Consider the following 25,998-nt stretch of genomic DNA (forward strand, 5'->3'; position numbering starts at 1 on the left):
TCCATTTTGGCATACTCCAAATAGTATTCGCACATTCTGAGCTCATGAAAAAATTGACAATATGAAGATAGGAGGAATGGCTTGTTCTATTTCCATTTTGGCTTACTCCAAAAGGGATTTGGACAATCCGAGCTCATGAAGAAATTGCCAATATGGAGGACACATACTCGACTCTAAATATTTATTCCTCTAACAAGTCATTTTCCTTGTTGTTTTGGTAATAAAGGGGGAGTCAAGCTGTGTCTATCATCTTGGCCACAGCCAACAAAACAGACAGGCAGCAGTAACACATCCTTCTGACATCGCTCACCCCATCCAGTTGATGAAGGAAAAAAGGGATTAAAATGAAACTGAGTTCCATAAATTAGATCTCTTTGAAGAGCCAAGAAAAATGCTGAATCAACCCTATGACCTCAGTGTCACTATGGATGGCCCTTTCAGGGTCAAGTAGCAGAAGTGTGGCATAGTGGACAAAGCCCGGATATGGAAGTCACAAGGACCTGGATTCTAATCCTGGTTCTGCTTCTTGTCTGCTGTGTGACCTTGGGCAAGTTGCTTCACTTCTCTGGTCCTCAATTATGTCATCTGTAAAATGGGGATTGAGACAGTGAGTCCCATGTGGGACATGGACTGTGTCCAAACTGATTAGCTTGTATCCCCCCCAGTGCTTAGTACAGGGCCTGGCACATAGTAAGCGCTTAAAAACATATCACAAAAAAAGAAGTATGATTTATGAACTGGCACTGGGGTGAGAGTCATGAACAATAATGGGGGCATTTGTTAGTGGGTTTTTTATGATGTTACAAGCTATGAACCAGGGATTGTACAAAGCAATGGGGTAGATACAAGACGATCATGTTGGACACAGCAATCAGGTTGAACTCAGTTCCTGTCCCATATGGGGCTTTCAGACTTAATCTCTGTTAATCCCCATTTTACAGATGAGGTAACTGAGGCACAGAACAGTGAAGTGACTCTCCCAAGGTCACACAAGTGAAGAGCCAGGATTACAACTCAGATCCTTCTGACTCCCAGGGCTGTGCTCTCTCTATGAGGCCATTCTGTTTATAATAATAATCGTGGTATTTGTTAAGTGCTTACTATGTGCAAAGCACTGTTCTAAGCGCTGGGGGGATACAAGGTGATCAGGTTATCCTACTTGGGGCTCACAGTCTTAATCCCCATTTTACAGATGAGGTAACTGAGGCGCAGAGAAGTTAAGTGGCTTGCCCAAGGTCACACAGCTGACAAGTGGCGGAGCCAGTATTCGAACCCATGACCTCTGACTCCCAAGCCCGCGCTCTTTCCACTGAGCCAAGGCCATTCTGCTTATCGTAGTGTTGACTATGGGTCAAGCACCGGGAAAGATACAAGGTAATCAGTTGGGTCACAATCCCTGTCCCACATGGGGCTCACAATATAAGTAAGAGGGAAAATGGGTATTTAATCCCCATTTTACAGATGATGAAACTGAAGCCCAGAGGAGTTCAATGACTTGCCCAAGTTCATGCAACAGGCCAGGGATGGGGTCAGGATTAGAACCCAGGTCTTCTGACTCCCAAGCCAGTGCTCTTTCTTACTAGGCCACACTGCTTCTCATGAAAGAGAGGATTGGCCTTGTTCAATTATTGTTCACTCCCTGCAATCAGCTACTGATTTCTGTGGATCCCTTTCCCAATGGCCAACGTTTTCAGATGTCAGCCAGAGTTAAAATAAAAACAAAATTGTGAAAGGTACCTGATTAATGATCTCCTCCTGGATTTTTTCTCCGGACACTGAAAGAGAAAGCACAGGGGAAAAAATTATTTAAAAAAAATGCATAAGAGTTGGGGCCAATTGGGCAAATGTAATTTGGGCATGGATCGGTGACTATTCTGGGATGTCTGCCTAGCTTAGGGTGGGAAAATTTGGCCCTCACCGCCCACATCAAAAACAACCTCAAGGCTAGGAAACAGAAAGTGGGAAAGAGCAAGACGGTGGAAACTCTCATGCAAGTCCAGCTAAGCAGGTCTTATGGAAAGAAATTGGTTCATGGGGAAATGAGGAGGTTTAAATCAGTCAATCAATCACTCATATTTACTAGGTGCTCACCATGTGCAGGGCATTCTATTAAGCACTTACAATATAGCAAAGTTGGTAGACATGTTTCCTGCCCACAAGAATTTTACTGTCTACAGAGGGGACAGACATAAAAATAAATTCCAGGTATGTACCTAAGAGCTATGGGTCTTAGGGTTGGGTGAATGAAGGGTACTAATCTAAGTGCAAAGAAGAAAGGAAGAAGTATGAAAGAGAAATTGGAATGGTAGCCCATCAGTGATATTTGAATGATGGAAAATTAATTGGGAATAACAGTGGGACATATAACAATAACAATATATCACTGGGCAACAGAGCTAGAGCATCAGGTTTGAAAATGGATGGTCGAGAGAAACTCACTGTTCTTTACCAGAATCTAGAACTGGGAAGACAGGGAAAGACTAGCCAAAGTTTCTCTGAAGTATAAGCTGAAATTCTGTTCACACCCTTGTGGATCTTCTCTGTTCTCAGCTTCAGTCTCTTGCATTGGTTGGAGTTTACGTCGGTTATTCTTCCCTCCACTTCTCCCACTCTACTGCAATACAATATCTTCTAGGTGAGGACTCTGCTTTCTTCCTGTGTACTTGAGCTCGGAGTGCTCATCACTACCACCATCAGTGGTATTTACTGAGCACCTACTGAGGGCAAAGCACTGTACTAAGCACTTGGGAGAGTACGGCAGAATCAAGACATATGAACTCTGTCCTTTAAAGGTGCACAATCAAATGGAGTGGGTAGAAGTTCGAAATGTACCACTACTATTAGTACTATTATTACCACTTCTGCTACGACTACTAAAATTATTAATGGCATTTGTTAAGCACTTACTACATGCCAAAGAACTGGGGTAGATACAACATAATCATGTTGGACACAGTCAATTCCCTCATGGGGCTAACAGTCTTAATCCCCATTTTACAGATGAGGTAACTGAGGCACAGAGAATGACCCCCAGGCCTGTGCTCTTTCCACTGGGCCACTCTGCTTCTCCAATATGCACAAATACACAACTAGCCTCTCAATCAACCCATCGACGGTGTTTATTGACCACCTTCTTTGTGCAGAGCACATGGACACATCTGTGAGCCCGCCTGTTTTCAGCAGAATTTGGCAATTTGAGGGGCAGCTTGAATTTCATCCATGTACCCTGAGGCCTTGTACCCACACAAAGAAATCTCCCAACTCTGTTCTAAGGTAGGGAAGTCTCAAGTCACTTGGAAAAAAGAGCAAGAGAATTTTACAATCACTTATGACTGAAGGAGACAGTGTTTTGTCAGAATTCTTGGGTGAATCGTCATCTTGTCATGGTAATTTACCAAAATCTCTTTTCAAGTGTTTTATATATATATTCACCCAGGCTACTGTGGACAAAACATGGGCATTATATTCCTCTGGAACAGACAATTGATTCTTTTGGTCAGGTACATGAGGCTCAGACAAGCATCAAAATATAAAGATGACTTAACCGGTCAACTCTCGTTTCAGAGGAGGGAAGGTTTATTCTGCTTTCAAACGATGATTGTCGTATTCCTTGAAGCATATTTATTCATATTACATATAGTTTTCTTAAGAAATGGAGCAGTAAGTTACTGCTGTCATCTAACCCTTCACATATTGAATATTACATTTCTGTATTTTGATATTCACCTGATATTCAATTTTAAATTGTATTTAGTACACTATGAGACTTCACTCCATGTCCATTACCACACTTAAAGGTGTTGAGTCAGGACTTTTTTTTTACGATCTGCACTCAGTATTTATTATGGTATTGGTGCCTTTTATGTAATGGTGACTTGCTTGTGAATTTATATCTTTTTCTCCTGATGATCAATCCTAGGGGCTGGTTCTTTGCTCTGTCTTAGGTTATCTCTGTCAAGAAGAGCAATGTAGTAATTAGAAGTTTGCAAGTTGGAGAGGCAGCGTGGCTCATTCATTCATTCAATCGTATTTATTGACCGCTTACTGTGTGCCGAGCACTGTACTAAGCACTTGGAAAGTACAATTCGGACTCCCCCCACCTTGTAAGTCCCCCGACAAGAAGCCATTCAGCTGTTCGGGGAGGCCCAAGTCCTCTCGCCCTTCCTGAATCTAGAGGTATTGAGACAGATTGGGCACACTTCTATCTCAGCATTCATCCTCCCTTGGCTAGCTGGATTGCTGCTAAGAGATGGAGAATGTCCTTACCTCAGCCACGATATCTGCAGTTTGGTTGGTTCTAGGAGTTGTCATTATATTGGACTCTCCCAAGTGCTTAGTACAGTGCTTTGCATACAGTGAGTACTCAGTAAATAAGACTGACTGAATGACTCTGAGTCCCCAGGGCAGAGATGCAGTGTGGCCTAGTGGAAAGAGCACAGGCCTGGGCACCACAGAACCTGGGTTCTAACCCTGGGGCAGCCGTTTCTCTGCTGTGTGACCTTGGGCAGGTCAGTTAATTTTTCTGTGCCCTCAGTTACCTTATCTGAAAAGTGGGGATTAAGAGTGGGAGCCCTGTGTGGGAAGAGGGACTCAGTTTCCAACTGGATTATCTGTACCTACCCCAGAGCTTAGTATGGTGTCTGGCACGTAATAAGTGCTTAACAAACACCATAAAAACAAAAATAAAAAACAAAACAGCTCTGTTTGGTCTCTAACTACCGTGATTTTATCCTGAAGCGTCTATCCCTGTTCCCCATTTGGCCTGTGAGTTCTCTGCCAGAATTTCGGCTGTTCGAAGAGAACCTGGCTTTCACTGATGGTTCTTGGCATGATTTACAGAGCGTTTGTTACTTCCTTTTAATTGGGTTACTGAGAGAGCTGTAGCTACTTAACCATAAGAAAAATGATCTTTCCTATTTATCTGCTAGAATCTTTCAAATAAGAAAAAATGGCCACCGTCTTTTGGCCTTATACTATTTTACGTGCTGCCTCTTAGTTAAACCTGCATGAGATACAGCATTTCTATTTGGAAAATGTTCCAAGAAAACAAGAAATCCCAATTTAGGGAATACTCAATACATTCTCAGTTCATTAAGCTCATCTTTGGAAAAAAGACAATTAAATTGGGGGCCCCATTTTGAACTGCATAAGGCTCTGCTGATAAAACATTAATGAGTATATGGGGTTGAACATCTTTTAATTATTTTCCTAGCATCTTGTATACACAATGTTTGAAATCTCGGGTTGGATCAACGCTATTTAGCTCAAAGGTCTGTGGACTTTGCATACTGATTCTTTCCTGTTTCCCAGTACATTTGCTTTTAGGCTATTTTTATTCACTTTAAAGGAATTTTAATAATGCTTTGTTGACAGCACGGACAGCTGGTCTCAAGAATTAAAGACAATTCACTTGCTGACTGAGGAAGGAAGTGACATCAATGAGTTTCTAAAGTTGCCCCAGAGGGGCGAGTAGCTTGTGAGAGAGAGTAGCCTTTCATTTCACTGTATTATCGAGTGATGCCTCGAGATGCAAATCGCTGTATCAGTCAAACCTACGGTATCTTCCTCAAACAAGCGGAGTGATGGAGAGGAAGACTGGGAGAAATCCACAGGCACGAGGCTGTGGGAAATGGAACGAAAAAGCCAATATGAAAGCAAAGCAAACCTCAGTGGGGTTGGGAAAGGTCACTCCCAACCACTCACAGCCACTTCAAGTCAACCTGCTCTTGGTTGCCTCACTGACAATCGAGAACCGTAAGAAAAATGAAAATGACCCTGGGAATTGGTCAGTTATCTTGGGAAGCAGCATGATGGAGTGGATAGGGGCCGGGCCCTGGAGTCGGAAGGTCATGGGTTCTAACCCCTTCTCCACCATTTGTCTGCTGTGCGGCCTTGGGGAAGTCACTTCACTTCTCTGTGCTTCAGTTACCTCATCTGTAAAATGGGGATTGAGTCTGCAAGCCCTACATGGGAAAGGACTGTGTCCCAACTGGATTTGCTTTCATCCACCCCACTGCTCAGGGGTTGAACACTTATTATGTATCAAGCACTGTTTGAAGCACTGGAGTAGATATGCGCCTGGCACATAGTAAGCACTTAGGAAATACCACAATTACATCCTTGACTCCTGAAGAGAAATACGTTTATGGGAAGCTGTTTTCAAATCCAGAGAAGGTTGGTTCTCAGACACATTGTGGGGGACGCGATTCTGGATAACTAACAGTCAGGGCTTAGAGAGGCCTGACCCCAGCAGGAAACTTTTACTGAATCCCACGGAGGGAAAGCTAGAACCACATGATTTGGAATAAAGTCTCTTCAGATGGCCTAGTAGCAAGAGCTTGAACTTGGGAGTCAGAGGTCATGGGTTCTAATCCCGGCAGCGCCACTTACCTGCTGCGTACTTTGGGTAAGTCACTTAACTTCTCTGTGCCTCAGTTACCTCATCTGTAAAATGGGAATTAAGACTGTGAGTCCCAATGGGACAGGGATTGTGTCCAATCCAATTACCTTGTAACTACTCCAGTGCTTAAAACAGTGCTTGATACATAATAAGCGTTCAACCAATACCCTAATTATTATTATTATTATTCAGAAGGCTGCTAGCTTGAGGAACGCTACTTCAAAAAAGGACATCGGAGGGGAGAGATTAGTATTTAGGTATTGTACTGTCCCAAGCGCTTACTACAGTGCTGTGCACATAGTAAACATTCAATAAATACCATTGGTTGATTGACTGATTGGTATTCTGTGGGGATGCAGTGGAGCTTGGAGGGTCTAGAGATTGGAGGTGTCTGTGATGGGAACAGAACAGTTTTGTATGGAAGGAGGGTGTGGAAGAGGAGTCAGGTCATTTGGTTGTGGTCTGAGAATGGGATTTCAGAATTGATGAGGTTAGAAACTGTTTGATCGATTGAGGGAATCAACATATCTGACCCTTCCAACCTAACATCAGTTTTGAATGATGGATCCCTTGGGAGCGGATAGATATTTTATGTTGATTGGAATTCATTAAGGGCCTCCTTGGTAGGAGGGCTTAGGACAGTGCTCTTCACATAGTAAGCATTCAATAAATACTACTGATGATGATGAGGAGGAGGAGGAGGATGGCTGTGTGTGTGTGTTGGGGGAGCAGGGTTGGATGAGACTGAGCTAGCATGTGAAGCTGGGGATGGGTAATTTGGGGCAGTGGTGGGAGAGGAGGTCAGTGATGTGGTGGCCACAGAAAGGAGTGGAGGAAGGAGGTCATGGAACAGTTCTCTAATTCATTGTGGGGAGGGACTGTGTCATCTTGGGCAAGTCATTCAACTTCCCCGTGCCTCAGTGTCCTCATCTGTAAAATGAGGATGTAATACCTGCTCTCCCCTTAGGTTGAAAGCCTTATGTGTGACTATCTTTTATAGTAGTAGAAGTAATAGTATTTACTAAGTGCTTACAGTGTGCAAAGCACTGTACTAAGCCCTGGGAAAGAGTACACGAGGGAGAATTAGACAGGGTCCCTGCCCTCAAGGAGCTCATAATTTAAGAATAAAAGGGGAAAGGGGACTGACAGCAGACACAAAAGAACAAAGTGAAACCAAAGAAAACACAAAACCAGCATAAAAGATGGGAGGCAGGGGTAAATAAAATAAAATCTGCAGGGTACTGCAGTGAGGAGAGCAGTTTCAGAAGAGGCAGAAGGAGGGTGCAGGAATATTTTGAAAAAAATTAACTGTTCAAGACAGTGGCTCTGGGCAATTGATATTGAAACATACTGTTCAGGTTGTGGATTTCTGCAGGAGATAACTAGCTTTTCTTTCCAAGAAGCTCTTGTGCTCCCTGTCCAAATGAACCTGCAAAACGTCAACTTCAGAGCATCATTGAGAAGCAGTGTAGCCTAGTAGAAAGAGCATGGGACTGGGGGTCAGGAGGTCTGGATTCCAATTTTGTATGTTTTGTTTGATAAATAATAATAATTGTGGTCTTTATAGAGCACATTCTATGTGCCAAACACTGTACTAAACACTGGGGTAAGTACCAAATAAACAGATCAGTCACAGTCCCTGCCCCACATGGGGTTCATAGTGAAAGGGGGAGGGAGAACAAGTCATCTTAGTCCCATTTTAATAGATGAGGAAAGTGAGGCACAGTGAAGTGAAGTGACTAGCCCAAGGTCACACAGTATGCAAGTGGCAGAGCTGGGATTAGAACCCAGGTCTTTCTGATTCCCAGGCCAGTGCTCTACCCTCCAGGTCATGCTGCTTCTTTGTGTGACTTGTCCAAGGTCACAAAGCAGGCAAACCGGAAAAGAAGCTGAGGCTGCCAATACGAAATTCAGAGTAAATTTCTACCACTATTTTCCCTGTTACCACTTGCATGCTGGCATATGTGGATGCTAGAAGGCCCCAAGTTAGGCTAAGGCAGGTTCCTAGATTCAAGAGAAGATGAAAATATTTGTTTCACAAGAAGCAAGGAAGAAAAGAGTTCTAACTAGTGCTTTTTCCTTCCAGTTCTAGTGCACCTCGAGCCAAATTCAGCACCTGAAGGGAATGCATAAAACCCGACACTTGACTTGAACTAGGCCTAAGTGGTGGCCATTTTTATATATGAATGGCAGAGTTAGTTGCTGTTCCAAAGCCTCTAATTAAAATACTTCTCATTCTTGAATGACCAATGGGGACAAAACCCAGACTGTTTTATCTGGTGACCCAATCACCAAACTTCAGAAGAGTTGCTATAATGATACCTCTCATGGGATTAAGCCTCCTTTCCCCCTCCTCCAAATTCCCCAGATTGAAGGAAAATGATAATAGGATCTCTCTCCCCCAAGTTCCTTTGCAGAGTAGTTTGACACCACCCTAACCAATTTTAATCCTTCCTCCTCAGCTATGATTAAGATCCGTGCTTACAGAGGTTTTTTTGAGCCAGGAAATATTTGCTCTGTAGAAGGGTGCTAATAAGAGCTTGGTGCTGTTCCCTCTGTTCAAATAGCTGGATACTTATGGCTTCTGACAATCTGTTTCCTTCGCAACCAAAGGGACAGTGATAAGTCTTGCACTTCAGAAAGCTTTTCATTCTTAATTGCTCTTTGAGGTCATTTGCCTAGGGATTGGTATATTTATCGTACCTGGAACCTGTTACACCGAAAGGGTCTGGTAAACAATGTCTTTAGAAACAGAAGTCAGCAGACCAGACTCTAAAAAGCCTTACTCTCCCAAGTACAGTGCTCTGCTCAAAGTAAGCTCACAATAGATTCATTAACCAGTTGATAATCCACTGGCAGAGAGCAGGGGATGAGAAACCCACCTGTAACAGCAGAAGTGGTAACCCGGTAATAACAATTATTGTGTTTGTTAAGCATTTACTATGTGCCAGGTACTGTTCTAAACTCTGGGGTGGATACAAGCAAATTGGGTTGGCCACAGTCCCTGTCCCATGTGGGACTTATGGTCTTAATCCTCATTTTACCAATGAAGTTACTGAGGCACAGAGAACTGAAGTGATGACTTGTCCAAGGTCATACAGCAGACTAGTGGCAGAGGCAGGATTAGAACCCATGCCCTTCTGACTCTGAGGCCTGTGCTCTATTCGCTGTCCCAACCTGCAGCCAGTTTCAGTTATAGGGTGAATGTGCAGGAATCTGCAGGTTGTGGGTTTGGTGGAAATGTGGAAATCTGGCAGCAGACTTGCCAAAGACTGACCTAAAATGCTGGACATTTGACACTTTTTCCCACAGCTATAAAGATTTTATGTCATTTATGGGATTTTTCCCTGAGTGGTGCTATTAGATGATTTGCATTATTAGTCTGTCATCGATCCAATGCACAGTTTTGCTTTTTGATTCCCTTGCCTTCTGATTGCTCTGTCTCTGAGGCTACATCTTCACGGGTTGGATAATTACAGGTGCACAATGGCAGTTAAAACAGGAGAATTGAGGCCCGAAAGTTCACTTTGGTAGAAGAGGGCCACAGCAACTTGGCCTAGTGGACAGAGCATGCGCTTGGGAGTCAGAGGACCTAGGTTCTAATCCCAACTCCGCCAGTTGTCTGCTATTTGACCTCGGGCAAGTCACTTCACTTCTTTGTGCCTCAGTTTCCTCATCTGTAATATGAAGGGAAATGGAGTTTCTGGCAGAAGGGAGGGGGTGAGCAAGAGGTTGGCAGCAAGAAAGAGAAGGGAATATATGCTCAATTTCAGTTAAGAGCATCTCAGCTTCCTAGCTGTCTTCCTAGTATCCTGGTAAGGCTGTAGGGATCTATATATCTGTTGCTGTTAAATACTTAAATCACCATTTTCCAGATGAGGAAACTGAGGTACAGAGAAGTTGAGTGACTTCTCCAAGGTCATCCGCAGACTGGTGGGAGATTTGGGATTAAAACCTAGGTATTCTGACCATCCCTCCTCCCTCCCTCCCAGGCTCATGTCCTTTCCACTAGCCCATGCTAGCAAAACACATTCACAACCAGATATGCAGTGTGCAGGGAAGCAATGTGGCCTAGTGGTTAGAGCACGGGGCCTGAGCTTCAGAAGGACTTGGGTTCTAATCCCAGGCTCTGCCCCTTGTCTGCTATGTGAACCTGGGCAAGTCATTTCACTTCTCTGTTCCCTCAGTTGGAAAATGGGGATTAAGACTATGAGCCCCATGTGGGACAGGGCCTGCATCCGACCTGACTGCCTCGTATCTACCCCAGTACGTACAACAGTGTATGGCACACAGTAAGCACTCAATAAATATGGTTGAATGAATGAAAGAAAAGCGAGGCCCAGGGAAAAGGGCATGGATCTGAGAGTCAGGAGACCTGAGTTCTAATCCTGGCTCTTGCTGGTTGAGTGGCTTCGGGCAAGTCACTTCTCTGTGCCTCAGTTTCTTTACCTGTAAAATGGGGATAGAGTACCGGTACTTCCTCCCCCCTTAGTCTGTGAATCCCATGTGGGACAGGGAGTTTGTCCGACCTGATTATCCTGCATTTGCCCCAGGGCTTTATACGGCCCTTGGCACATAGTAAGCACTAAACAAATACCATGATTATTTTTCTAGGGACAGAGGAATCTGGCTATAGAAGAGACAGGAGCCAAATTCTAGTAGCAGTTGCAGTGGTATCCAGTAACTACTTGTCAGCTGTGTGACTTTGGGCAAGTCACTTCACTTCTCTGGGCCTCAATTAACCTCATCTGTAAAATGGGGATGAAGACTGTGAGCCCCCCATGGGACAACCTGATCACCTTGCAACCTCCCTAAAACTTAGAACAGTGCTTTGCATATAGTAAGTGTTTAATAAATGCTATCATTATCATTATTATCAGCTGAGTGCTAGGTACTGTACGAAATGCTTTGGAAACAATCAGAAATGCAAGGTGGGTTTTCCACCCCAAAGGAGCTAACGGGGAAGACATAAAATTCTGAAAAACAGTGGAATCAGAATGAATGAAGAACTGTTTTAGTACAGTGCTCTTAGTTCAGTGCTCAGCACACAGTAAGTGCTCAATAAATATGATTGAATGAATGAATGTACAATTGAGTACACATAGGAATAAGTGCATTGAGGTGTTGGAGGTGACTGTCAAGTTGGTCCAGCTTGGGGTGTCAGGGAGTAATCAGGAAGACTGTCAGAAGACGTGGGGTTTTTGGAGAGATTCGAAGATAGGGAGGGCCGTGGGGTGGTGGATTTTTGGGTGTGGGAGGGAGATCCAGGCCAGGGGAATGACATGGACACTGGTGAGGGGAGAGACAAAAGCTTGTGCCTCAGAGGGCTATGTTTGGGCTGTGTTATTTATCTTTTTTATGATATTTGTAAACACTTGCTATGTGCCAGACACTGTACTCAGCACTGGGGTGGATACAAGCTAATCACATTGTATGCAGAGGGGCTTATAGTCTTATTCCCCACTTTACAGATGAGGTAACTGAGGCCCAGAGAAATGAAGTGACTTGCCCAAGTCACGCAGCAGACAAGTGGCAGAGCCAGGATTAGAACCCAGGTCCTTCTGACTCTGAGAACCATGCTCTTTCCACTAAGTCACGCTGCTTCTCCAAGACATTTGCCTGAAATTCTACGAACTATTATTTTTCTACAGCTGCTTCTAAAGAGATCTTTCAGCAGGGAGTTATTATGAATGATTATGAAGCATTATGAATTAGTGTTTATTTAGCATCCAAAATCATCTCTGTAGGTGCTGCAGGGACCAGGGTTAGAAAGGAATGAATAGCTGCGTAGAAAACCTGTGGTTTTACTCATTCTTTGGGAAAATGCTGAGAATTTTTGAGACCTTTGAAGAGTTCAAACTCGCCAGGATGCCATCTTCTGGTCGCGCTGTGTTGAGCTTCCTCACACTTAGCAAAAAGGTTCTAAGCAAATGTGCATCCACTCTGTGCCTCAGTTTCCTCTCCTTATCACAAAGGGGAGCAGGTGGATTTGGAAGAGTAATGACTGCAGTAACTTTGAAAAAAAACCCAAAGTTCTTACTTCAGCTCGTTGCTGGCAGATACCACCCAGACTGGTCACCTCAGCACAGCTGGTGAGGAAAGTTGAGGGCAAAGGCTAATACGCTAGAAAGGAATTTGCTCAACTGCCAATAAACTCAGCCAAACTGAGCAAGTTTGGAATCCACTGGGCTTAAAGCTGACGCCGTGGTTTGCAGACTTGCTAACGCGTTCGCTCGTTTTATGGAGCTGTGGAGGAGGAGAGCAGTTTACGTGCTGGCGGTGGAAAGATGGCTTGTCAAGTTTGATCATCTAATAGCCCACTGTGGATGGGACAGATTTCGGAGGGAACACCGACGCATTCATTTCCCTACCCAATTTGCCCTTCCTTCTTCACTGTCCTATGCTGTTGGATCCACATTCATTCATTCATTCATTCAATTGTATTTATTGAGCGCTTACTGTTTGCAGAGCACTGTACTAAGCGCTTAGGAAGTACAAGTTGGTAACATATAGAGACGGTCCCTACCCAACAACGGGCTCACAGTCTAGAAGGGGGAGACAGACAACAAAACAAAACATGTGGACAGGTGTCAAGTCATCAGAATAAATAGAAGTAAAGCTAGATGCACATCATTAACACATACCTGCTGCATGACCTTGGGCAGGTCACTTCAATTCTCTGGGCCTTAGTTCTCTCATCAGCAAAATGGAGATTCAATACCTATTATCCCTCTTATTTAGATTGTGAGCCCCAGGTGGGACCTGATTATCTTGTATCTACCCCAGTGCTTAGTAGAGTGGTTAGCACATAGTAAGGGCTTACCAAATATGATTATTATTATTATTACCCCTTAATAATTGTATGTACATTTCCCTATACTCTGTCCCTTCTCTTATCTGTAATTTAGTCTAATGCCTGTATCCCCACTTCAGTTGTAAACTCCTCAAGGACAGGGCTCCTGTCTGCCAAATCTATTGTGTTTTACTCTCCCAAGTGCTCTGCACACAGTAAGTGATCAGTAAACCACTGATTGATCGACTGAAAGGTTGTGTCCTGATTGAGATCGTGATATCCCTCTCACAGGCCATGGAACAATTCTCCTCTCTAGCCAGGTGTATTCTGAGAAGCAGTGTGACCTGGTGTGTAAAGCATAGGCCTGGGTAACAGAGGTCCTGGGTTCTTATCCCACCTCTGTCACTTGTCTATGTGCCAGGCACTGTACTAAGAGCTGGGGTAGATATAATCAGGTTGGACACGGTCCATGTCCCACATGGGGCTCGCAGCTTTAATCCCCATTTTGCAGATGAGGTAACTGAGGCACAGAGAAGTTAATGATGGTGATTGTGGTATTTGATAAGTGTTTACTATATGCCAAGCACAGTACTCAGCACTGGGGTAGATACAAGATAATTGGGCTCACATTCTAAGGAGAAGAGATGACAGGTATTGAACCCCCAGTTTTTGCAGGTGAGGGAACTGAGGCACAGAGAAGTTAAGTGACTTGCCCAAGGTCACACAGCAGGCAAGTAGCAGAGCTGGAATTAGAACCCAGCTCCTCTGATGCTCATGCTTGTGCTTTTACCAATAAGCCACGCTGCTTTTCGTAAGTGGCATGTGGGTCAAAATCTGGGGTTCAGTCCTGGCTAAATCACGTTGCTGATTGCTGTTTGGTTGTGAGGGTACAGTCCATCCCTAAATAGATTTTCTTGAAAAATTAATCCAATAAGCACCTTTCTCACCTTCCAAGCCTTATTAAAAGCATATCTGCTGCAAGAGCCCTTCCCCCGACTAAGTCCTCATTTCCTCTTCTCCCACTACTTTCAACGTCACCCTTGAACTTGGATTTGCTCCCTTTATTCACCCCTCCTTCAGCCCCACAACACTAATATACATATCTGTAATTTATCTATTTATAATAATTAGCCAAAAATCTCCCACTCTAGACCACAAGCTCGTTGTGGACCGGGACTGTGTCTACCAACTTGGTCATTCTGTGCTCTCCCAAGCACTTAGTGCAGTGCTTGGCACATAATAAGTGCTCAATAAATAGCATTATTTATTTAAAATAAATATTTATTAACAATAAATGCTTGCTGTGGACAAACACTAAAAGTCATAGGAAATTCAGGATCTTTGTCACTCTAGGGACTTAAAATTCCATCAGAAAAAGCCCAATTCTAAGGAAAATCTCTTCCCACTTACAAATAAAGACCCTAAATTCTTACCAAGTGTCAGGATACAGAGGCTAAACTAAGCACAAATCATAACCACCAGAACACTTTGAGTCTGAGCGAATATCGGGTCAAAGACAAAGGAAGGGTTCACAGGAAGTACTGATCTGTCCGCATTTTGTCTGAAGTGAGAGTGACCTTTAACGACCGAGCCTTGAGCTTGAATCCAGCTGGAAGTATTGGAAATCACTCTCATAGGTTAATCCTGCCCAAGAAAGCAACCGGATCTGCCCCATCAGCAGAGTCAGGTCTGGTCTGTGAGTCAGAAGCAACTGTGCTTGTAGCAGAGAGTACAGTTTGTAAATCAATTTAAATGATTCAGAACCTCGTAGATCACAATTTGATTCCCCTTCTACTCCTCCATCATAAGCACCCTAGGAAGGTCATTACCATGTGTACCATGAAAAGAATATAGCACCCTTTCGGAGGGACACACTGGCCAGGATTTATTTTCATTAGACTGAAGATAATGTTACTCAGAAGTCAGTTCAGAGCACATTACTAGTGACTGAACAGCCATCTCTCATTCTGAGGGCCGTGATTTTAGGGCTGTGCGTTCAACCGGTCATATGTAATTTTTATAGGGCAAATAGATTTTTTTTTAAATCCCAAAGGCATGATTTCAAGTGCCACCTTAAAGCATATAAAATTCCCACTGTTTCAGGGGAGTGCTAAAACCCTCAGACCCTCCAGTAGATGTTCAATTTTCTAACTTCTTTTTTTCAAGGTAATAAGATTTACCTCAGGGATCATCAAAACGATTTCTTTCTCTCCCACTCTACTGGTAAATGAAGAACTGGAAAAAATAATCTACCTTTGAGGGGAAAATTATAAGGGTGATATTTCTAGGGTTTTTTTTAAACCTTTCCCACCTTTTCTCACCTAATGTCCCCTTTTTCTCTTCTCAGTTTAAATTATATACTAGTCAGATCTTATTCTTTGGTGTAAGCTCTACATAGGTAGGGATCACATCTATTTCTCTTATGTGATTCACCCCTGGGTAATAACAATAGTGTTTGATGGAGAAAATCTTGGTATGAAGCTAGTGCTTCCCCCTATGAAAGCCTGTTGATTATCCAAATTCTCTCGCAGCATACATTGTCGTGAAAGCAAAGTTTTCAAAGGGTGTTCAAATAACTGGCTGTATCCTAACTACTCCTGTACTAAAAACCACATGGCACTTTCAGGCCATAAAGAGTCCCCGCTAATAAATCCTGGCACTGTCTGGAACAAGAAAAAGATTCTCGGGGTCAAAACGAGGTAATGTTCTCAAAGATGAGCCTTTGTTCCTTGCTCAGAGATAATGATATCAGTGGTATTTGTTAAAAGCTTACTATGTGCCAAGCACTGCATTAAGCACTGGGGTAGATATAACGCAATCGGGATCACGCCCAATCCTTGTCTCACAGAGGGTTTACAGTCTAAGGGAGAGTGAGAAGAGGTATTGAAGACCTATTTTACAGATGAGGCAACTGAGGCACAGAGAAGTGAAGTGACTTTTTATGGCATTTGTTAAGCACTTACTACGTGCCAGGCATTGTAGTAAGCACTGGGGTTGATATAAGCAAATCGGGTTGGACACAGTCCATGTTCCACATGGGGCTCACAGTTTTAATCCCCATTTTTACAGATGATGTAACTGAGGCACAGAGAAGTCAAGTAACTTGCCCAAGGCCACATGGCAGGCAAGTAGCAGACTGGAATTAAAACCCTAGACCTGACTCAATGGTACTAGGCTTTTTCCACTAGGCCATGCCACAGAGAGATGACTGGTGAGATTTCCAAGGGTTTAGTACAGTGTTCTGCACACAGTTAGTGCTCGGTGAATACAGTGTCCCTCCATGATAGCTTCAACTGGCTCTGAGCCAGGAAGCGCTAACATAAATGTCAAGGGTCTAGAGGAGCCCCAGTGAAAAGACCATGATCAACACCAGAAACTGGAATTGTTTTCCTGGCTCCCATTAAAAGGGTTCCATTGTTGTCCAATGTTGCCCCTCTTTCCACCTTTCTTTCCTGAGTTTTAGAATTTCCCATTCTTGGCCTCTTATATCTGAGCTCAGAATCAACTCCTATAAGTACTGCTAGAGGCAAGGAAACCCATTCACTCCAGAATTTTTTTTTAAAAATGGTCTTTGTTAAGCGCTTACGATGTGCCAGGCACTGTTCCAAGTAAGGGCTGGAGTAGATACAAGATAATCCAATTGGACCCAATCCTTTTCCCAGATGGGGCTCGGGGTCTTAATCCCCATTTTACAGATGGATAATTGAGACACAAGAATTTAAATGGCTTGCCCAAGGTCACCCAGCAGACAAGTGTGCAGAGTGGGGATTAGAACCCAGGTCCTCTGATTCCCAGGCCTGTGTTCTCTCCAGTAGGCCATGCTGCTTTTCATGTGGCTTCAAAAAATTATCCATTTTACTAAGAAAACAAAGCAAGATTCCCTAGTACAAAGTGGGGGCAACAAATATTTAAAGGAGGGTAGGAAGCAGAACTGGCAATATAAAGAAGAGGGATACCCTAAGGTCAAAACACTACTGATTATTCTGGTCTTCTTTCTGGGCCAGTGGACAAAGAATGTGCACACTAAATCCTTCCGTGTTCCTCTCATACGTCAACCAGCATTTGTACATATTATGCTTAATCTTTTAACAAATTAGGAGCATTGTATAATGTTGCTAGAGATGTATCTAGGCCACCCGATGAAATCTATCTTGTTCTCCACCCCCAACTTCTTCATACATTTTATTTTTAATGGGATTTGTTAAGTGCTTAGTATGTGCCAGGCATTCACGGAGCCAGAATCTCTCCCTTAAATCTAATTTCACAAACCTTGGGCTCCTCTACCACTGATTGAGAGACTGAGCTTGGCTCAGTGAAGGCTTTTGGCCAAAACATCAAGGGCTGGCACTTGCAAAACTTTTTTTTTTTAATTTCTTTTTCTTGAAGAATGAAAAATGTTATCGAGGAAAATCTCTCGGGCCAAATTAAAGTCGAGAAACTTGCTTCTCAAAATAAATGTGATGATCTGTCTCTCCGGAGGAGTTATTTAAAGAAAAATCACACTTCACATCTGTCCTGGGCCAGCTTGGGAAAATCTCTGCTGTTTTAGATGTGGCAAGATCATAGAGCTAGACACGTTTAGAATACAGTGGCATCCGTTGCTAGAGGGCAACACATTCCTATTGTAATGGGAATTTGAGAGTGAATAGTAAGTTTGTAGCCAACAGGAACCCATGCGCTCTAGCTACTGCTGCCCAGTAAACACAAGCACGTTTTCATGATTGTCAGCCCTGGATTTCTGAGGGGAAACTTCAGCAGTGAAGTTTGGACCGGAGTTGTCAGCAGATAAGGGAGCAGAGGAGGGAGGGGACATGCAGACATCTCATCTTTCTGACGAAAGTAAAATCAGGTTTCACCTAGAGCCCAAGAAGCAGCATGGACAAGTGGATAGATTATAGTCCTGGAGTCAGAAGGACCTGGGTTCTAATTCTGACTCTGCCACTTATCTGCCTTGTGACCTTAGGCAAGTCATTTCAATTCTCTTCTCGTGCCTCAGTTCCCTCATCTGTAAAGTGGGGATTAAGACAATAAACCCCATGTGGGACATGGACTATGTCTAAACCCATTAGTTTGTATCTACCCCAGTGGTTAGTTCAGTGCCTGGCAAATAATAAGCACTTAACAAATACAGAACAGAGGAGGGGGGCATGCAGAAAGCTCATTTTTCTGACAAAAGCAAAATCAATTCTCATCTAAAACCCAAGAAGCAGCATGGCCTAGTGGCCTAGAGCTCGGGCCTGGGAATCAGGAGGATGTGGGTTCTAATCCTGACTCCACCACTCATCTGTCGTGTGACCTTGGGCAAGTGACTTCACTTCTCTGTGTCCCAGTTCCCTCATCTGTAAAATGGGGTTTAAGACTATTAGCCCCATGTGGGGCATGGACTGCATCCAACCTGATTAACTTGTATCTACTCTGGCGTTTTGTACAGTTCCAGGTGCATAGTAAGCATTTTACAAATGCAAAAAAAAATATGGAAAAAATCTGTGGCTGAACTGAGGGGGCTTACAGCTCTGAACCGGAGCTCTGCTTGGACTCTTTACACAGTAGACTGGTTGATTGATAAGGTGCTTGTGGGAAATTTGTGATGTTTACCCTCAGGGATATCCATTCTTATGGTTAAGAATGGCCAATGGTCACCCCTAATTTTCTCTTGTGGGTTCTAATCCCAGCTCTGCCACTTGTCTGCTATTTGGTCTTGGGCAAATCATTCACTTCTCTGTCCCTCGGTGACCTCATCTGTAAAAGGGGAATGAAGACTATGAGCCCCACGTGGGACATGGACTGTATCCAACCTGATTAGCTTGTATCTACCCTAGCACTCAGGACAGTGCCTGGCACATAGTCAGCACTTAACATATACCATTTAAAAAAATAGGTGAAGAAATACAGATACAGCAGGGATAACTGGTTTTAAAAATCTGAGGAGATTCACATGGCTCAATGGGGCTTTGGTGAATTATGCCTTGGTGTGGTATGAATGAGGACATTAAAATATTACTACTGGGTCAGGCTATTGGTCCATTAAACCTAGAGTTTTGTCTCTGATAATAATCAATCAATTAATGGTATTTATCGAGTGCTTATTGTGCATAGAGCACTGCACTAAGCACTTGGGAGAGCATAATACAACAGAGTTGATAGACATGTTCCTTCCCTTCAAGGATAATAATGGCATTTGTTAAGTGCTTATTATGTACCAAGCACTGTACTAAGGGTTGGGGTAGATGCTAGATAATCAGGGCAAACACAATCCCCGTCCCCCATGGGTCTCACAGGGTAAAAGGGAGGGAGAACAGGCTTTTGAGTCTCTATTTTGCATATGAGGAAACTGAGGAATGGAAAATTGAAGTGACTTGTCCAACATCACACGGCAGGCAAGTGGTGGAGGTGGGATTAGAATCCAGATCCTCTGATTCCCAGGCCCATACTCTTTCCTCTAGGTCAAAATTCTGACAGGGGAAGTAAGGGTCAATCTTCTCCCGTAAACTATAAGCTCCTTGTGGACAGGCATAGATCACATCTACAAACTCTATCATACAGTGCTCCAGCGCTTAAAACAGTGCTTGGCACATCGTAAGTGCTTAACAAATACCATTATTATTATTATTACTTTCTGAAGCACTTAGTAGAGTGCTCTGCACACAGTGAGCACTCAATAAATACCTTTGATGATAAGGTGCTTCAATCAATTAATCAAACTTCTTGAGCACTTACTGGGTGCTGAGCACTGTACTGAGCATTGGGAGAGTACAATATGAGTGGGTAGACACGTTCCCTGCCAACAAGGAGATTACAGTCTAGAGGGGCTTGTGGCTTCCCCTCATGGGAAGCCATTCTCATGGTTAAGAATGGCCACTGAATACAACTAACTGTCCCTTGAGCAGCTGATTATGGACCAATCATTTCGTGAACCTTCTGCCTGCGCAACTTCAGGTGGGAACAAATTTCACATTCTTTCGACCCACGGGATAGAGGTCTGTGTTTTGAATCAACACCTCCAACTTTTTTCACAAACCTCTTTAACCCTGTCTTCCTTACCATTGTCTTTCATTCATTCATTCATTCATTCATTCAATTGTATCTATTGAGCACTTACTGTGTGCAGAGCACTGTACTAAGCACTTGGGAAGTACAAGTTGGAAACATATAGAGATGGTCCCTACCCAACAATGGGCTCACAGTCTAGAAGGGGGTGACAGACAACAAAACAAAACATGTGGACAGGTGTCAAGTCATCAGAATAAAAACACACACTCAGCTCACCCCCTCCTACCTCACGTCACTATCTCCTACTACAGCCCAGCCCGCACACTCTGCTCCTCTCTGTGCCTCAGTTACCTCATCTGTATAATGGGGACTAAGACTGTGAGCCCCATGTGGGACAACCTGACAACCTTGTATCTATCCCGGCACTTAGAACAGTGCTTTGCACATAGTAAGCACTTAACAAATACCATCATTATTATTATTCGTGCCAGCTTACTGACTGTGCCTCACTCTCGTCTATCTCACTGCTATCCCCTTTCCCACATCCTTCCTCTATGGAACTCCCCCAATCCCACCCATATGCCAGCTCTCCGAACCTTCAAAGCCTTAATAAGGCTGTACTACTGTAGACACTAGCAGCTAAACATCAATCATTCAGTGGTGTTTTTTGAGGGCTTACTGTGGACAGAGCAGTGTCCTAAGCACTTAGGAGAGGACAATACGAGACATGATTTCTGCCCTCAAGGAGCCTGAAAATCTGAAGCAAGCAGTTTCCACTAATCAGGAGAGTTAAAAAAAAAAAGATCCACTTTAAACTCTTTTCCTCAACTCTCTTTCCTATCCCCATCACCTCACACTTGGATTTGTACCCTTTAAGCACTCAATGTTCACCCCATCCTGAGCTCCATAGCACTTATGTATACAGATATAATTTATTTATTTATATTATTGTCTGTCACCCCCTCTAGACTTTAAGCTCATTATGGGCAGGGGATGTGTCTACCAACTCGGTAGTATTGTACTCTCCCAAGTGTTTAGTATGGTGCTCGGCATACAGTGAGCACTCAATAAATACCACTGATTGATTGGTGTTGTGGGATTTGGTGAGTGACAATTCTGAATTTGCCCTGATCGCACCCTTCATGTTGGATTGGCTTCAATCATGTTCCATTCCAGCCTGCTTCTTTGCAGATGGGGGAATCTAAATCTTTCCAGTCTATCCCCAAAGAGAAGCTTAAAAGGCTGTACGGAACTGAACTTCTCGAGAGGCAGCATGGCCTAGTAGAAAGCACGCAGTCCTGGGAGTCAGAGTACCTGGGTTCTAATTCTGCCACTTGCCTGCCGCATGACCTTGGGCAAGTCACTTCACTTCTCAGGGCCTCTGTAAAATGGGGATTTAATTCCCATTCTCCGTCCTGCTTAGACCGTGAGCCCCACATGGGACAAGGACTGGGTACACCCTGATGATCTTGTATCTACTCCAGTGCTGGGTATGATGCTTGGAACATAGTAAGTGTTTAATAAAGATCATTATGATAATAATCATCAGGAAAGCGCTTTGTTATTTTAGGAAGGAGGGAACACTCTAAACCCAAGTAACATTTCAAATGTGTAGGTTACATTCTTATATCGTACTCTCCCGAGCACCTAGTGAAGTGCTTTGCACACAGTAAGTGCTCAATAAACATGACTGAATGAGTTAATTAAGGGTGGTGGCCATTCAGTTCTCTTTCAGAGGTGAAGAATCATAGCAGAGGTCATCCACTACAATTCTATGAACACATCTTGTGTTATTTTGGCTTGTAAATCCCCAGCTTCGGTTTCTCTAAGTTGGAACTTGTCTTTATTTGACTTGGTTGAAATGTTCCCATCAGTGGAAGGATTTTGGACAGGGCCACAAAATACAATTTCCACTTCTAAATGAATTCCTGAAGTCAAAAGAATCCACTAAGGGAATGCCAGGCAACAGGCCCCCCTCCCACATTTCGTGCCATTACCCAAAGAACATTAAACTGGGGCTCGTAAAGACAGAATCGAGAGCAAATTAAGGAAATTCCCCTGGTAATACCCACAGCTCCAGTTCCCTGGGGATTTAAATCCAGAGATTGTTAACAGACATTATAATCGTATTTCTGGTGCCTAAAGCATGGGGAAAACTCTTAAGGCAGTGGTTTTCCAAAATAAAATAAAATAAAATAAAGGCTTGGTCTGAGCATTTTAGTAGTAGTAGTAATACTATTTAAGAAGTACTTACTGTATGTAAAGCAGGGAAGTAGTCATGGGAGAAAAAAAAAACATGTTGGGATGTATTCCTTACCTAAAAATAAACATTTTAGGTTTGATAGTAGTGACTGTTTAAAATATCCCTCTGGAGAGTAAAATAGACTGTAAACTCCTAGTGGGCAGGGAATGTGTCTATAAACTCTGTTATATTGAATTCATTCATTCATTCAATCGCATTTATTGAGCACTTACTGTGTGCAGAGCACTGTACTATGAGCTTGGGAAGTACAAATCAGCAACATTTAGAGACGGTCCCTACCCAACAACGGGCTCACAGTCTAGAAGAGGGAGACTGACAACAAAACAAAACAAGTAGACAGGTGAACTGTACTTTCTCAAGTGCATAGTACAGTGCTCTGCCCACACTAAGTGCTCAATAAATATGATTAGGATTCCATCTATAGCCCAGAGAGCTATAAATAATAATACTTAGTCTATCAAAGAGGAAGTTCAGTATTCAAATTAAGGTGGAACAAAGAGGATGATGGAGATACAGGAAAATAGGAAAGATCTGCTGACAAAATAGAAGGCAATTTGAAATTCCATCAGATTAGCCTCTTTTGGAAACAACAAAAGAGCAATTGCATGCTAGATATGGGCTGGTGCAGTGTTTGGAAGAAAAGAAAAATAAACAGTTTTTGTCCCCCGAAAGGACAGCAGGGAGTTGGACTGTACAGAAAACAGTCTGAACAGAGAGATTTTTAATTTTAAAAGAACTCTGGTCTTCAATCAATCGATCAGTGGTATTTATTGAGTGCTTACTATGTGCAGAGCACTGTACTAAGTGCTTGGGAGAGTAGGAGAAGCAGCGTTGCTTAGTGGATAGAGCACAAATCTGGGAGTCAGAAGGATTTGGATTTAATGCCTGCTCTTTGACTTTGGGCAAGTCACTTGGTTTTTCTGCGCCTCACTTACCTCATCTGTAAAATGGGGTTAAGACTGTGAGCCCCATGTGTGACATGGACTTGGTCCAACCTCATTTACTTGTGTCTATTTTGGTGTTCACTACAGTGTCCAGCACATATACACTTAACAAATTCTATTAAAAAATACAATTCAACATAATTGGCAGACAAGGTTCCCGGTCCACAATTAGCTTCAGAAAGGATTTTACATGTTAGTACATAAGTCATTTCTTCTGCTCCTGAGCCCTCGATGTAACCTAACCCTGGCTGGTTACCGTGAATTGAAAGTTTAACACTTCTTCCTTGCTGATAGCCCACTATGAGAGGCTACATATTGTCTGACTTGCTCCCATACCCCTCAAAAACAAGACCAACAGATCATTTATCAGGCCAGGGTGCCCTTCCTACATGAACAAGAAATATTTCTGTTTTAAAAGAGCCTTATCAGACCCCTTTCATGAGAAAATTGAATTTGAGATTTAAAAAAAAGCCAGGTATGTGCTTCACCTGTTGTCTTTTATTCTTGCCAATATCTGAAGCACTTGGATTTGTACCCTTCAATGACCCCACCAAGCCCCACTGCACTTATGTACATATCTGTAATTTATTTTTTTATATTAATGTCTATCTCCTCCTCTAGACTGTATGTTCATTTTGGGAAGGGAACATGTATATTAACTCTGTGATACTGTACTCTCTCAAGTGCTTAGTACAGTGCTCTACACTTAGTAGGCCCTCAATAAATACTGTTGATTGATTGAGTGGACCACAATTTCCTCATTTTCCTTGTTTTCCTTCATCCTTTTCTCAAATGTAAATGTGTCTTCTCCAAATTTTGCTTTTGTCATTTTCTTATTTTTTTGAACGGTATTTGTTAAGTGCTGCCACGCACTGTACTAAGCACAGGAATAGATACAAGATAATCAGGCTGACAGTCTTAATCTCTGTTTTACAGATAAAGTATGTGAAGCACAGAGAAGTGAAGTGACTTGCCCAGGGTCACACAACAGACATTTTACTCTCAGATTTCAAGCATGAGGTCACAGAGCAGACAAGTGGAAGATCAGGATTGAAACCCAGGTCCTTCTGACTCCCAAGCCCATGCTGTATCCACTAGGCCATGTGGCTTGATGCATAATAAGCATTTAACGAATACCATAAATGAATAAATAAATAAACATGATGGAATGGACAATTATTTTGGCTTCAAAATGGTGCTGCTTATGGTTTTATGGTGTGGCAGTGCATCTGGGATATTGAACAGCATAGTACTGGGGACATTTCTGTTTATCCTAAATTCTTTCCATGGGATAGGAGATGGATTTCTGGCAGAGAAATGTGACCCTCAATAGGATTCCAGCTGAGACACACACACACACACACACTCTCTCTCTCTCTCTCTCTCTCTCTCTCTCTCTCTCTTCCCCCCCCCCCCCCCCCCCCCCTCGTCTCCTACAAGCCCTGAGAGGTTTGGAGAAGTTCTGAAAAGACTCTAAATCAGGTCTTTCTGACCTGGTAGTCCTTCTAAGCTTGCCTGCTGCTCACAATCCCTATCCCCTCCTCTCTTTCCCCTTGTGTTTTTTCCCCAAATTCAAAAATGAAACATGGGCCCCAAGAAGGGGAAAGGTGGAAAGGTCCCAAGCTTGGGAGTCAGAGGACCTGTGTTCTAATCCTGGCTCTGCCAATTGCTCACTGTGTGATCTTGGGCAAGTCACTTCACTCCTCTGGGCCTCAGTTTCCTCAAACTGTAAAATGGGGATTAAGACTGTGAGCCCTATGTGCAATAGGGACTGTGCCTGACCTCATCAACTTTATAATAATAATAATGATGGCATTTACTAAGCACTTACTATGTGCAAAGCACTGTTCTAAGTGCTGGGGAGATTACAAGGTGATCAGGTTGTCTCACAGGGGGCACACAGTCTTAATCCCCATTTTACAGATGAGGTAAATGAGGCACAGAGAAGTTAAGTGACTTGCCTAAAGTCACACAGCTTACAATTGGCGGAGCCGGGGTTTGAACCCATGACCTCTGACTCCAAAGCCCGTGCTCTTTCCACTGAGCCATGCTGCTTGTCCTCCATCCTACTTTTAAGAAGCAGCAAGGCCTAATGGATAGATGATGGACCTGGAAGTCGGAGGACCTGGGTTCTAATCCCAGCTCTGCCACTTGTCTGCTGCATGGCCTTGGGGAAGTCACTTCACTTCTCTGCCTCAATTAGTTCATCTGAAAAAATAGGGATTAAGACTGTGAGCCCCATGTGGGACAGGGACTGCATCCAACCTGATGATCCTGTATCTATCCCAGCGCTTAGCACAGTGCCTGGCAGACAGTAAGCGCTTAACAAATACCATTAAAAAAACGAGATCATTCCTCCTATATGCCCTGCAAAGGATGGTTCTGCATTCTCCTCACCCCCGCTGAAGGCTCAGTGGGCTGGCTTGGTGGAATTAGACCATGGTTGATTAGAAGCAGATCTCATCCATCCCAGAATCTTTTTCAAATTCCAAATGTTAGAGTTTCTTTTATTATAAAAGATGTCCTTTTTCAAGCCTCTCCTCACTGTACGCATGGGCTGGACATGACTTTTTTGGGGAAAAAAAATTACTAAAAAAGCTGATCTCGG

At 43.3% G+C, this 25,998-nt stretch overlaps 1 protein-coding gene across 1 annotated transcript in view; it reads right to left on the minus strand.

The window, feature by feature from the left end:
• The window catches only part of CHST9 (carbohydrate sulfotransferase 9), an 89,981-nt gene that overhangs the window by 14,815 nt on the left and 49,168 nt on the right, over positions 1 to 25,998 (minus strand). The window contains exon 3 of the mRNA XM_038766728.1: positions 1,738 to 1,775. Coding sequence (XP_038622656.1) covers positions 1,738 to 1,775 — 38 coding nt within the window. The remainder of the gene's footprint in view (positions 1 to 1,737; positions 1,776 to 25,998) is intronic.

Source organism: Tachyglossus aculeatus, chromosome 25 (assembly GCF_015852505.1).
Source record: "Tachyglossus aculeatus isolate mTacAcu1 chromosome 25, mTacAcu1.pri, whole genome shotgun sequence".
NCBI classification, from domain to species: Eukaryota; Metazoa; Chordata; class Mammalia; order Monotremata; family Tachyglossidae; genus Tachyglossus; species Tachyglossus aculeatus.